General features: G+C 34.6%; 2 protein-coding genes across 2 annotated transcripts; both read right to left on the bottom strand.

Moving 5' to 3' along the window:
* Positions 1-2359: 2359 nt before the first annotated feature.
* LOC102666538 (pentatricopeptide repeat-containing protein At4g33170) lies at positions 2360-5626 on the bottom strand. The gene has a single exon (XM_006578035.4). The coding sequence runs from the start codon at positions 5547-5549 to the stop codon at positions 2607-2609; it is 2943 nt and encodes a 980-aa protein (XP_006578098.1). The 5' UTR covers positions 5550-5626; the 3' UTR covers positions 2360-2606.
* A 3213-nt stretch (positions 5627-8839) lies between these two features.
* LOC100806301 (polyadenylate-binding protein-interacting protein 7) lies at positions 8840-14148 on the bottom strand. The gene is made up of 6 exons (XM_041014823.1): positions 13603-14148; positions 11864-12740; positions 10563-11016; positions 10413-10483; positions 9984-10108; positions 8840-9424 (listed from the first exon to the last, which is right to left on the bottom strand). The coding sequence occupies exons 2-6, from the start codon at positions 12650-12652 to the stop codon at positions 9124-9126; spliced, it is 1740 nt and encodes a 579-aa protein (XP_040870757.1). The 5' UTR covers positions 12653-12740; positions 13603-14148; the 3' UTR covers positions 8840-9123.
* Between the last annotated feature and the right edge of the window lie 289 nt (positions 14149-14437).

Raw genomic sequence — 14437 nt, 5'->3', positions numbered from 1 at the left:
TTTTTCCCGTTATCCTTTCTTCTTTTATTTTTAATAGTCACTTTTATAATTTGCTAACAAATACAATCATAAAAAATAAAAATATACAAATTTTAGTTTATAGGAGTGTGACAAATATATTTCGCGATTAAGTGTAACTATTAGTAAAAATAGGTTACTTGGCACGGAGGAACGTATTTGTTATAAAATATTTATTTTTTTTTTACTTTTATGACAATAAAAAGCGCACCCCACCATCAATGCCAACAAGTTTCACTTCGAGCTTGTCCAACACGGCTAATGTAGCTGCAGGCGCTATATTCTCCACTATATATATATATATATATATATATATATATATATATCAGGAAACACTAATAAGAGAAAGAAACACTTTCTTTATTTATGATATTCGGTAGAAAATGATATCTCACACTGTTGACAGTACATGATGTCAAATTTATAGACAAAGCATGGAAATGATGATAAGTTGTAACTAGCATTTAACAGAAAAGCTACCAGAGGTAACCAATTTCTTCCTAATAACTCTAATACTATACAAGCCTTAGAAAGCATATATCCAAATATGAGAAACAAAGTGGGAAAGGGCACCCCTAGCCTCGGGCTCGGTCCATGGTGGGGCGCATTCCATTGACAATAACCTTTAAAGCTTACTTATTTAGAACAGCTAAAAGCTTAGAAAACATTATCAAAAGGAAACTGAATCTTTTCTGTACATAAACACCTGATTTGAACTGGTCCAAGAACAAACATGGTGCATAGAAACACAGATTTCAAGCAACACTATAAGCTTTGGTATATGTTGATATGGGAGTACATGGTTAATTTCTATACAGTTCCTCTCTCAGTTTGGCATCAGAAAATTTATGATACAAGTTAGGTTGACTTTCACTTGGCAGGAAAGTTAGATGCTCTTTGCCATTCCTAGGGTCACATGCAATAGGCCTTGCGGTAGTGGACTTTTAAGTCTGATTCATTATATTAACCACACGTCAATATATAATGATGACACTCAGACATTTTAATGCAATTATATATTTTGCCTTAAACGGCAATAAAAATAGCCACTAATATATTTACCGGCAAGGTTGGGATGTCCAAAGCTATCGCCGGCGATTATTATTCCTGGTAAAAGCCTCTTTTATTGACGCCAAAATTCGTATGACCACTAAAAAATGTTTTTCACTGCATTCGTTTCAATCCAATTTCAGCGACTGTGACTAACATAAAAGGCACTGCTGTATAAACTTTAGCGTGCTAATATCAAAACCATTAATGAATCAGGATTCAGAAGAAGAAGAAAAATCTAATTTATATAACCAAATTAGGTGACATGGTATTAGTCAGAAGCTTTTGCTGTATTTAACTAAAATCTTCAATAGTTAGGAGGATAAAGAAATAGGGTATGTTCTGATAGAGGTGGGGAGTTCAGTGTTTACCTCATCGGAATTCAGCAAATTTTGCAGTTCAAATGGCATTGGTAGGCAACTCACTACAGCCTACACCCCACAGTAAAATTGGATTGCAGAGCACCGAACAGTAATCATGAAAATGGTATGTTGCATGCTGTCAGAGAAACAAGTTCCTAAAGAATTCTGTCCTGAAGCTGTCAACTGGGCTTTCCATGTGCTAAATCGATGTCATACAATATACACGTAGTGAAGGATATGACTCCAAAGGAAGCATGGTGAGGTTTCATTGTTTCAAACCTTCAGTTGACTACTTTAGGGTGTTCGGTTGCAATATTGGTCATGTGCATATTCCTAACAACAAAAGGAAAAGGCTTAATAACAAGAGTTTCTAGCGTGTGTTCTCTTAGGCATAAGTGCAGAAACTAAAGCTTGCAAATGGCATGATCTCGTGTCAAAGAAAATTGTTATAAGCAGATGCGTTATGTTTGAGAAAGATGACAAGTGCAATTGTAGTGCAACGCATAAAATTCACCTCCTTTCAAAGATACAACTTGCATGCAAGATCGTTTTTGTTTGGTTGGATTCGGGTTCAAGTTTCAAACATCCAAACCCGATATCAATTGTGAATAATTCTTTGGTTCTTTTTCCCATTTCTGGCTATCCTATTTCTTTCTTATTTCTCTAAAATCAAACACTCTTAAAATTTATTATATTTACCACCTATTTCTCTTATTTATTTTCATCTTTCCCATTTCTCTCCTTTAGGCCACACAAACTCAATGAGCTTTTTAGTTATAGTAAAGGCTGCTTCAAATACTTATCCATTATCATAATATTAAGATAAAATTGTATCAATCATTATAAATTATAATATTAAATGTTTTATTAAAAAAATATTTTTCCAACAAACAAGTCCGGATTGGTTCTAGCCGATTTTGAACAACTAATTCTTTATAAGACCAGTTTTGAAGATTGACCAAACTGGCCCAGCAACTGAATTTTGGTTTAACCGACCTATTTGGTCCGGTTCGACAACAATGTGTTAAAGACTGAAATCAAGTGTATCTCTATACCTAGCTAGTGCATACTTTGCAAGTCAATGACAAAGAGGAGCCAACCAAAGGAAGGTTAGCTAATGGCTCTCACATAAGCCCACTTAAATAATGGGATAGTGTTAAGGGAAACATTCAATTGTCACCAGTAATCACCACAAGAGCAAATCCCATTCCTGAAATGATGAAATCGATTTGCATCTCTCAAAACAATCTCTCGCTTAAAAACCTTTGATATATATTTGATTGCACTATGGCAATCTCCACACACTCTGAGGTTTTTAATTACCCTTAATGTAGTGGATGGTGGAGTTTTCATAAGCCCATACGCTATTGCTAGCTTCTCACTATGATAATATAAAGAACACTCTTTATCTTCTTCTTCTACATCAACAAGTGCAAAGTCTGTGTCAGGGACATAGCCTTCTTCTCTGATCCTCTTCATAATATACTCCACCTTATTATATATCACATCAGTTTCTTCATGCGACCTATCACCGGCTACAAACAAATGCACCTTGTTCTTCAAATCTACCCAACTAAACCCAGGATCCTTCTTCACATTTACTTTTCTCATCATATTTCTAGCACTCGCCACATTTTCCCATTGGTTAGCAGCCGCATAAACATTGGATAAAAGAACATAAGCAGCTGAATCAGATGGCTCCAAGGCCAAAAGCTTTTCTGCTACACGCTTTCCTGTCTCTCTGTCAACCTGAACCCTACAAGCATTAAGCAATGTTCTATACATTGAAGCAGAAGCTTCAAAAGGCATTGATGATATCACCTTTTCAGCTTCTTCTATCCGCCCTGCACGGCTAAGGGCATCAACTAGACAAGAATAGTGCTCAATCTCAGGTTCAATACCATAGTTTTTCTGCATGGAATAAAAATTCTCATAGGCTTCAGATACCAAACCAGAGTGACTGCACGCAGAAAGAACCCCTATAAAAGTAACTCTATCTGGCATTACACCCCTAGATTTCATATATTTGAAAAACTGAAGGGCTTCCTTGGCATTTCCATGTTGAGCTAATCCTACTATCATGGCATTCCATGAGGCAATCCTCCTCGTGTTCGTTCTTTTAAATAAACCACGCGCATCTTCTATATTTCCACACTTAGCATACATGTCAACAAGTGAGGTCATTACAAAAGGATCAAAAGCACAGTTTAGCTTTACAATATTTGCATGAATTTGTCTCCCTTGTTCCAATGCCGTTAAAAGAGAGCAAGCCTTGACAAGGGTAGCAAAGGTATACTCATCAGGCTGCACCTTGGAAAGTCTCATCTGATGGTACGTGAAAAGAGCATGTTCCTCTTGTCCATTCTCCACACATCCTGATATCATAGTAGTCCAAGCAACATCATCAGGTGAGGGTATTTCACTGAAAACTCTGCGTGCACTTTCCATCTCTCCACATTTTAGATACATGTCAAGAACACCACTAGTGACAAACAAATCTAAATTAAAACCCCTTTTCACAACAACAGCGTGAATTTGCTTCCCTTGTTTAAGCCCCACCAATCCCCCAGCAGCTTTAGCTGCATTCACCAGAGTAATCTGATCCGATCTCTCTCCACTTTCTTGCATTAAAATGTAAAGCCTCAATGCCTTAGGAAAATCACCACTCACAATGTATCCATGCATTATAGCATTCCACGAAGCCAAATCAAATCCATCTTGGTTAACAAAAAGAAATTCCGCTTCCTCCATCTTCCCACGCTTGGAATAGACATCAATCAGAGCAGTTGAAACAAACGAATCCAAGACGACACCAGCTTTCATTGCACAAGCATGAATCTGTGTGGCAAGATAGTAACCTCCTTCAAGAGACGAACAAGCCCTCAAAACGCTTGCAACAGTGAATTGATCTGGCAATAAACTGTCGCGTAATAAATGAACAAACATCCCAACAGAACACTCCTCCAAACCACTCAGCGTGCAACCAGATATCATGGTGTTCCACGATATCAAATCCACTTCATTCATTTGACCAAACACCGACCTCGCACGAGAAACAGAACCAGCCTTAACATACATATTGATAAGGCAATTCCCAACAGAGACAACTTGATCCAACCCGGACCTCATGACAATGCCGTGAATCTGTTTCCCCAGTTCAAGACAGTTCAAACCGGCAACCACAGTCAACATCACAACAAAAGTCAAGCCATCACACGCAACACGTGAGTTTATCATATCCACAAAACAATCAACAGCTTCCCAAGCTTCACCTCTCTGAAGAAACCGAGACAGTGCCTTGTTCCACACAATAACATCTGAACCATCATCATCATACATAAACAACTTCGTCGCATAAGCTTTAAACTGCTTCAATTCCAAAATGTTTTTCTTACATTTAACAACCCGCGAGAGAGTGCGGAGAGTGACGTCATCGGGACGGAATCCAGTTCGATGAAACTCAGAGAAGAGAAGCATCGCTTCGTATTCGAGACATGTGTCGACGTAAGCCTTCATCATGACGTTCCAGAGAACAACGTCTCTCACAGCCATTCCGTCGAACAGAACGCGTGCCTCTCTGATTAGTCCAAATTTGGCATATATGTTGACCAGAGCACCGGCGACGAACACGTCCCATTGTAATCCGATCTTGACGGCGTAACCGTGGAGGGACTCGGAGGCGGAGGGGGAAGCTGAGAGGAGGCACATTTTGAAGACGGGGGCGAGAGTGTGGCGCGTGGTGGAGACAACGGAGCGACGGAGGAGACGGAAGAGGTGGAAGCCGTCGTGGGATTTGTCAGCGTGGGCGGCGAGGGCGGAGAGGATGGCGTTCCAGGTAACGAGGTCACGGTTGGTGTCGGGCGTTGTATCGAACAGTTTGCGCGCGGAGGAAAGGGAGCCGCATTTGGCATACATGGTGATGAGGTTGTTGGTGACGAAGCGGTCGGGGTGGTGGCCGGACGTGAGGATGCGGGCGTGGGCGCGCTTTCCGAGGGATAAGTCGGAGGCGGCGATGGCCTGGCGGAGGATGGAGAAGCATTGAGGGAGAGAGTGGATGAGGTGAGCGCGTGGGGTCAATGGGTTTGCAGTGGAAGTGGCAGCTCGAAGTCGCAAGTGCATCTTCGAGTTCGGAACTCAGTCTCCGATCATGTTGCCTACAACACGAGTTTGGAGAATTGTTGGTAGCTGTTTCAGTACAGGGGCATGCATATTTCTTTTAAAAAAGTTTAATTATTCATTTAGATTTTACGTTTTCAAATTTATTTTTTTACTTAATAAGCAGTCTCTAAAATTTAATAATAAGTAAAATTTTTAGTGTTTAACTGCAAGACCTCTTAAGAATTAAAATATAAATTTCAGCACTAAAAAATTTGCTTGTTATACCTTAAAAATTAAAAAGAATAAGTTTGAAAACTATAAAAATTAAATAGATAATTAAACCAATTAAAGAAATAGTAGTATTTTTTTTTAAAGTTGGCTGATATAAAAGAAAAGAAAATTTTTCTATAACCAAGGGACATAGACATTTTAGAGAACACATATGTGATCATGAAACAAGAAAGAGATTAAAAAAATAAGAGGTATTAATAAAATATTTTTATTGTTTGAGTGTATAAAAATTAGGATTAAAAAGAAAAGTATAACAATATTTATATAAAAAAGTAACTTTTTTTTCTAAATTATCAACTAGTTAGAAATTAGGTTAAATTGTAATTTTAATTTCTTATAATTTCAAATTCACAATATTGATGTTACATAAAAATGAAAAACAAAAAAAATATTAGTAGGAATTAAATTCAACACCCTTTATTAAAAGACAAAACTATAAGCCACTAAACCAATTGTTTTAATTAGTTAATATTATATTACATATACCATTATTCAAGAGTTGTTGATTTTTTTAATTATAAAAAATTCTAATAAAAAATAAATATTTAATATTTAAATATATTTAATATTAATTTCACGTGTATTTTCACTATAAAATTTTATTTTGATATAAATTAATAAATTATTATATGTAAAATATTGTTCTTATTTTATTATAATATAAAAAATATATATACATAAACTAATATATATATATATATATATATATATAGATGACGTATCATATAAGGATGATTCTCGTGTGAGAAAAGTCATCATCATCTTAGATTGATTAAGATTGAAATGTAAGGTTAACACATTTTAAATTTAAATTTATCATAAAATTTCTATAAGAACTAGACAATTAAATATTTTAAATATTTAATTTATGTCAAGATCATCACTACAACTACCACCATCACCACAACATCACTATCATGATCACCATTGATAGTCATGGTGACAATCACGACATTGGTGACATGTTAGTGTCAACATTGGTAGTCATGATGATGATCATGGTGGTGGTAATTGCAACAATGAGGATGATTATAGTGACGATCTTGACATAAATTAAATGTTTTAAATATTTAATTTTTTGTTTGGTAGATCTGATAGAAATTTTATGATTAAACAAGACTTTAATTTTAAACTAACGAATAAAGATAAGATTTTTATTCTCACATAAAAAAAAGTCAATCTCATGTGAAACATCATCATCTATCATACATATATACACACACTCATATATATATATATATATATTTTACAAAAATTATTTTATGTAATTTATACAAACTACGTAAATTTAAAATAATATTTAAACAGTCCTAAAATTAAAAATTTATTAATTTTCATAATTAATATAAAAACTTGTATTATTTATAGATACAAATAAATTTACATAATTTTTATAAATTAAATAAAGTAATTTACATGTGTAATTTTATTTATTTAAATAATTGTTATTAATAAGTTATTTACTAAATAATTTTCTTACAGTTAAAATGAAAATATTAACAAGTAAGTTTCCTTAAAAAATCAAATATTATAATTTTATTAATTTATATAATTAGAATAAAAATAATTTACACATTAAAATAAATTTAATTAATTTGTATAATTTACATATTGATTGATGTAATTATTTTGATTTATATAATTAGATTAAAAATAATTTATATATTAATTTGTAAAATTAAAATTAAAATATGTAAAATATTCAAAATTAAAATATATACCATAATATAAAATAAAATTATATATTAAATATTTATTAATTTATAAATTTTTATAATTCGAAAAAAATTGATAACTCTTGACTAATGATATATACAAAATAATATTTATAAAGTTAATTAAACAAAACAAGTGTCTTGATAGTTTATTATCTTATTTTTGAATAAAATGTCATGAGTTTAATTCTAAAATCAATGTTTGATTATAGATGATCAACTAAAAAATCAAAATTACTCAATGTGAAAAATAAGAGACTAAATGTCTTGATTTAAACATAGAAGAATCAAAATCGTAGATTTAAAATTATAAGAAAATCAAAATTACAATTTAGCCTAAAAATTAATAAAATTATTTTAAAGAGTAATTTTTAATTAGATAAATCTTTATACCATAGGAACATGTATTATTTATTTTCTTACTATATAATTTTTTTCACATGTTTTCAATTAAAAAAATTGTCATAGACTGTTTTGATAAAGTAATTTTTTTCAGATGTACCAAAAAAAGTAAATTTTTCCTATCTTTCGAAGTTAAAAATGATAAAATTATGCATACGATACGAACATGTATTTTTTATTTTCTTACTATATAATTTTTTTCACATGTTTTCAATTAAAAAATTGTCATAGAACAATCGTTTTGATAAAGTAATATTTTTCATATGTACCAAAAAAATTATCATTTTTCCTATTTTCCAAGTGAAAAATGATAAAATCATGCATCCAGCTAATCGGTGTTTCAAAAATATTATCAGATTAAAAAGAATGTCCTCTTCCTCAAATATAGGAGCTTGGTTTGATCCCCTGTTGGCATTCTTGCCTAATTACAGCTTGATCTGTCTACTTTGTAATTTCTTTTTTCTGTCTTTGTTTTCCTACTTTACCAAAAACAAAATTATAAGTTTTTTATTTATTTCTATGAGATGAAATTGGAGGGTTACTCCAAGCAAAACTTGTGTTTAGGTAAACAATGTAAATTTAAACCCAGTTTGAATCTCTCGTGCTAGTAAGGAACATACATGAAAGAGACACACCTGAGAGTTGAGACTATTATCTGCGTGAGACTAGTAAATAGTATGTCTCTCTCAACCTTGCTGGAATCATTATTAACATGACAAGGTTCTCATCTCCGGGATAATACCAAGGCCATGATCATTGCAGTGGGAGATGGATTGTCACTTTTGTGACTACATGGAATTCTTCTCACCATTAAAATAAATCGTATATAGTAATAAATTGTTCTATCGCGTAATTGAGTCTAATTTGCAAGGTTGCGAGATATAAATTGTTTGGCATTGAATCTAATTTGGAAAATCAATTGTTCTATAGGGTAATTGAATTCTATCAGTTACATCTGAATAAAAAAAAAAAATTAGGGTACAAAATTAACGGAAGGAAAATGACGCTGCCCCTAAACCTTAACGATACAATTCTGCTACAACCCTTCTCTTTCCTTCTCCCCTAACTGTTTTTTTCTTCTTTTTTTTTCCTGTTCTTCGGGCATATACAGATACAACAATAACTAAAATGTCCGTGTTGGTGGACTTTATACTGTGTCAAAAAACTTGTACACATTCTTGGCTGGTTCAATATATCACAACACGTAGTAGGCCTGGCTGAGTTTCCATGAAGTCAATGCCCTCTTCAAGAAGAAAACGCTGTACAGCTATTGGAAGTCTCGCAGGAGTGCGAGAACCCCTGGTATGATGACCTGTCCCCACAAGAATATAAACCTGCAAACGCTGCTCGGCAGCTATGGCAGTGCTTTTCAGCACACTCAACTCATGTTTCAGCACATGAATGGCTTCACTTGCGTGCAACCCATGTAGGTCTACTATCCTCTCATTTCCTCTTCCATTGCCCTGCACCTCTGGAGCAACTGGATTTCTGAAAAAAGCAACACTTGCAATGACTGAGGCAGAACCCAACAAACAATGTAAATAAACATTCTGGTTCATACAGTGATATGGCATGGGAGTATAGGACTCGGTAATCATTCCAGAAATAAACAGTTAGGCAGCCTGTACATGTGACAAAGAAAAAGGAAGAGCTGCAGCAACTTAGTGCAGTATATGTTCTCCATGGAGTTAAAATACACTCATGCTTCATACAGTTTTCTTTAGAAGCAAACGGGTAACAAATTAGCATCACAAAATTCTATTTGAAGGGTTCAGATTGTTCACACCTCTTAAATAGGCGAGAGACAATTATTGTCCTTCTCAATAACAAGTAATTGGCATAAAAAATATTTAAGGGGGAAAAAAATAAAAATATGTTTACAATCAAAAGGGGTAGAGCCAGCTCGCCAAACAAAAGGAATTCTTTCATGTCAATAAATATATACAGGTTGTGGGGCCAGCAAAATATGGTGGTAACATCATATAAACTTTTTTTATATCCAAACTTACATGGAGAGCAGGAATGAAAGCATTGGGGAACAACAAACCTCTGGCGGTAAATGGATTCTTGAGCTTTTCCATGAGCAGCCTTCATATGCATGTTGTGCAGTTGCCCTTTAGCACTTAGTTCCTTTGCTAGGGCTTTATCACCAATTAGATAGGCTTGCTGTGCCTGTTTTCAAATTAAAATCCAATTAAACTTTAAAAAAAAAAGTCAAATAGATTCAAAAACAAATGACTCAATAAGAGACTTTGTTGTTTATTCTTGAACTGGTATCAGCCCAACAACAGCTCTTATTGAATCTACAGTGTCAACTTGAATATCCAAAGATAAACACACACACACACACTAATATGAGCTGAGAAAGTCAAGGGAATGTGTCAATAGATCCAAGTAAGAGGTGTGAAGCCAAAATAACCATTATTTCATATTCTAATTGCCAGTGACTTCATCAAAGCATGAATTGAAGACACACCTGCTCAAAATATGCATTACGTAAGCATGCATGATCGCGAGCCTCTTCCCGCAGCTCTGAAAACATATTTGCTGCCATGCAAAATTGTTAAAGAAAATAATGGACAGAGAATACATCCCACAATTGAAGCATATAAACATAAGTATTTACCAACTGCATCACTGGTTTCAAGCCAAACAGGAGCTGCCCGAGCTGAACCAACGTTCTGTAACCGATCAACAAAGTGTGCTCTCCCCTGTCCACCATTGTAATCACTAGCCAGAACATTTGAAGTCCTACTTGAGCCGATAGCAGCATCACCAGAGCCATTTTTTTCATACTTCCAAATACCACCAGAATCCTGAGAAGCCAACTTCCTAACAGCTGAAGCAAATTCAATAGCACCACCCCCAGATGGAACTGAAGAGCCAGATTTGAAAAGCAGCACATCACTGTCAAATGATCGGTAAGGATTGCCACTTTGTTGGACATTATCAACCACATATTTTACTGAAGCAGTCTGGCCATCTGGTGAAGTAAGTGCAGGGTAGTCCATTGCACTGAGATTGGGAGCTGACAGAGTCTTTGAATTCAGATTCTGATTGAAACCGCCATCAACTTGAAGCTACAAATTTGTTGGGGGGGAAAGGGAGATTATCAACATAAAGTTCCTAGATTAAAAAATATTCCATAGAAATAGGAAATAATCATAAGAGATGACTATGGTATTCATGGAATGGAGAACTAATTGTACTACTTGATCATATACCAATACATAATTATATGTATCTAACAAAATGTTAATAAATGCCAATGGCCCTGGATAACATGCTGCAGAGGACTGTTATCACAAAATTAAACTCAAAAAGAGTGTAGATCAAAATTGAAAAATAAGATTATTTCTAACAACCGCTCCCCCCAGTACCAGGCAACAGCGATTAGGAACTGGAAGCTAGGTAGGTTGCACTTGAATCACCTCACAACTTTATAGGGAGCCGGATCTTCCCTGCCAAAACAAGGCACAGGTATTGCTCTAAATACTTAGCATCCATGCCATCAGACTTAGTATTGTACTAAGAGCAAATTTGGACAAACTTATACAAGAGAAGAAGAAAAAACGAATCAAGGAGGTAAAATGAGTTAAACTTTTACCAAAAACTAAAATCAACTCATGGAAAAGTTACATGAGCGGAACTTCTAAAACAATTGAGGTGTGTGAGTTGATTTTAACAGTCATGGGAAAAGTTTGATTCATTATACTTCAATTCATTTAATTTTCTTCTGCTAAAAGTGTTTGTAGAGAAGTTTACTCAAATGCTCAAGAGCATACTGCACTGCAACAAGCAGGAGATAGATATTGTGCATAAATGTAACTGACAACACATACATTTTCACAGTCAAATGCATGAGAAGGAGCTTATAAGGAACCATAATTTGACCACAGTTCAGTTATTATGTGAAAATCAACCTACCTCTAACTGATTGAGCATCTCAGTGGTCAGATGTAAATCACATCCATTAGCAAAGTAAGCTTCCGCAAGGCTTTCTGCTGCAAAACCAGGGAACAGGGAAGCTAAAAACTCCAAAGGATTCAGATCAGTATCATCCACAATTGCATTTTCAACCAAAACATCATTTAAGTATCCATGTATAGAGTTGTCATCATAAGTAAGGCCCTCTTGACCACTGCTAATACACTGGTCAGCACTCCCAATTGGCCCCTCCCAAGGCTTTGCCAGAACATTCAAAAAGCTTCCAGAAGATGGGTCCTCCCTGTAGCTTGAATTGGAAAACCCTAGTTTATCTGCCAAGCTATTGCCATTAACATGCTGTTGAGATATTTCCTCCTGCTCATTTATAATATATTTACTTCCTTTAGAAGAAGGAAACCTGGAGGCTTCATTGTCATCATGTATGGATAAGCCTGCTAAAGAAAGATCATCAAGAACTCGAGACTCATCTTCTCCCATGACCTTGAAATCAGGGGTGATATCATCAGGGAGCTGACATCGCCAGTATTGGTGTACCTCATCATCAGAATTATTTGAAATGGATGATTCTGATCTATCAAAAACTGCTTTCCCAAGAGCTCCAGCAGCAGAAAGCTTTGCTGTTGCATCTACCGAGCTGGTAGTTCCAGATAATGACGATGATCTGAGGGCAAAAGGAACAAACTCTGCTGCATTTGGATTCAGAGTTGTTGCCTTGTTTGGGCTTAATAGCTTTGCATCCCTTAGGGGTCCTTTCTTGGATAAGTTCATTATTAACTAAAATATGGACAAAATAACTACAGCATAAACAGACTTTAAAAGTAGTAACAGCGCATGTCCAGTCAGCCTCAACCAAACCCTGAAAATGGTTCAATTTGATCATGCTCGTTGATTAACCAAACTGCTATAAAAAGAACGGGGGGGGGGGGGGGGGGGGGGGATTTATAAAAATAAAATAAAAAATCACCACAAAATTTCCATACATCATCCAATAGATAATTTCAATAATATCCCATATAACATAAAAAAAGTGCCAAATAAATAACCCACTATAGAACTGCAGTTACTACTATTTTTCATTATCACGGCAATGAAATATAGCTTGCCATTTTTCGTCACTTTAATTTGGAAGTGAATCCGATAATGGTAAACTGTACAAAAAAGGAACCAGCGCAAATTAAGGAAATTATAGCAAAACTTACATTACATACACCCGAATAAGTTCCTGAGAACACTGACCAAATTCAGAACTGAAGCAGGAAGGATTAAAACCCTAAAAAATATTTCGTACTAAATAACAGAAAATGTCACAAAACAACTTCCAAGAGAAATTAAACAATACACAGAATTCCCGACCAGTACCTACATAGAAACCCCAATAACACGTTTAAAAAAAAAAATCAAAACCTAGAACATTCAAACCCGAATTTGACACTAACATTAACCAAGACAGGAATAACAGCGAACGAGTCAAAGCTCGAGCGCGCAAAGAACACAACCTTCCAATACAGAAGCCGCGAACTTCAAAAAGAGATCTTGCGCAATTCAACGACTAAGAAAATAGACCAAAAAAAGCACATAACAACAACAATAACAGTAATTCCAAAGCTGCAATTCGCAGAAAGAAAGAGATGAAAGATATATAAATTAATGAGAAGCGTAAGAAAAAGATCTGAAACAAATGGGAGTGTATGTGTGTATATATATATATATATATATACCTTCGCGTATTAAATCAAAGGGATCCATGGGGATGAGATCAGAAATGAAGAGGAGAAAAAAAAAATGAAGGTGATTGTTTATTTAATATTGTAGAAAATTGAGGTTGAGATGATCCAATATCATCCCAAGTACGAGTATGATTATTGGGTTGGGGTTTCCTTCTTCTCTCTCTTACATCTTTTTTTTTTTTTCTCTCAATGGATTCTGTTTGAAAGCCTCTTAGCCAATACCAGCAGCAGCACCACAAAAATACGAAACAAGACACCCAACCTTTGGCCACTCGATTTGACCTCTCTGGCTCTCTACAAAATCACACTCTTTACTGTATACTGTTCACAATTATTCAATGAATTAATTAGATCTGCCTGACTGGGATTTGGGAAGAAAGTAACCTCAACCCTCTTTTGTTTTTCCTTAATATTTACTTGGGTAAATATATTTTACACTTATTAAGAAGAAAATATTTTTGTTGCTGGTATTCGAGATTGGAGAGAATACTACTCCACTTAATAGCCCTTTTTTTCTTTCAATTAACAAAATTCTATAAATTTTCTTCATAAATAGTGTTTTTCAAGAGGGAGCGAGACAGTTCAAGTGGGTTTGGAACCCATGCTTATCCAATAAAATATAGGTCTTGAACAAATTTCAATTTTGAGTTTAAATTAAAGGTAGATTTTTTATAGCTCAATTATTTCATGGTTTGATCTAAGTTTAGCTTTAGGAAAAACAACTAAAAGTCCTAAAAACAAAATTCTTCAAAAATATAAATGAAAATAAAACTTTTGAAATTCAATCAAAATAAAAAGTACCAAAATATAAAGACAATTTATATTC

Source organism: Glycine max, chromosome 4, assembly GCF_000004515.6.
Source record: "Glycine max cultivar Williams 82 chromosome 4, Glycine_max_v4.0, whole genome shotgun sequence".
In the NCBI taxonomy this organism is placed as follows: domain Eukaryota; kingdom Viridiplantae; phylum Streptophyta; class Magnoliopsida; order Fabales; family Fabaceae; genus Glycine; species Glycine max.
Note: the sequence above shows the minus strand (reverse complement) of the source record. Positions and strands in the feature narration are given on the sequence as shown.

What these genes read in the sequence shown, in the direction of transcription:
- LOC102666538 (XM_006578035.4), bottom strand. Translation starts at nt 5,549, where the DNA reads ATGCACTTGCGACTTCGAGCTGCCACTTCCACTGCAAACCCATTGACC.
- LOC100806301 (XM_041014823.1), bottom strand. Translation starts at nt 12,652, where the DNA reads ATGAACTTATCCAAGAAAGGACCCCTAAGGGATGCAAAGCTATTAAGC. An exon ending in GTAATGCATATTTTGAGCAG is followed by an intron (nt 10,109 to 10,412) that starts GTGTGTCTTCAA and finishes ATTTGAAAACAG; the next exon opens with GCACAGCAAGCCTATCTAAT. An exon ending in GAATCCATTTACCGCCAGAG is followed by an intron (nt 9,425 to 9,983) that starts GTTTGTTGTTCC and finishes TGCTTTTTTCAG; the next exon opens with AAATCCAGTTGCTCCAGAGG.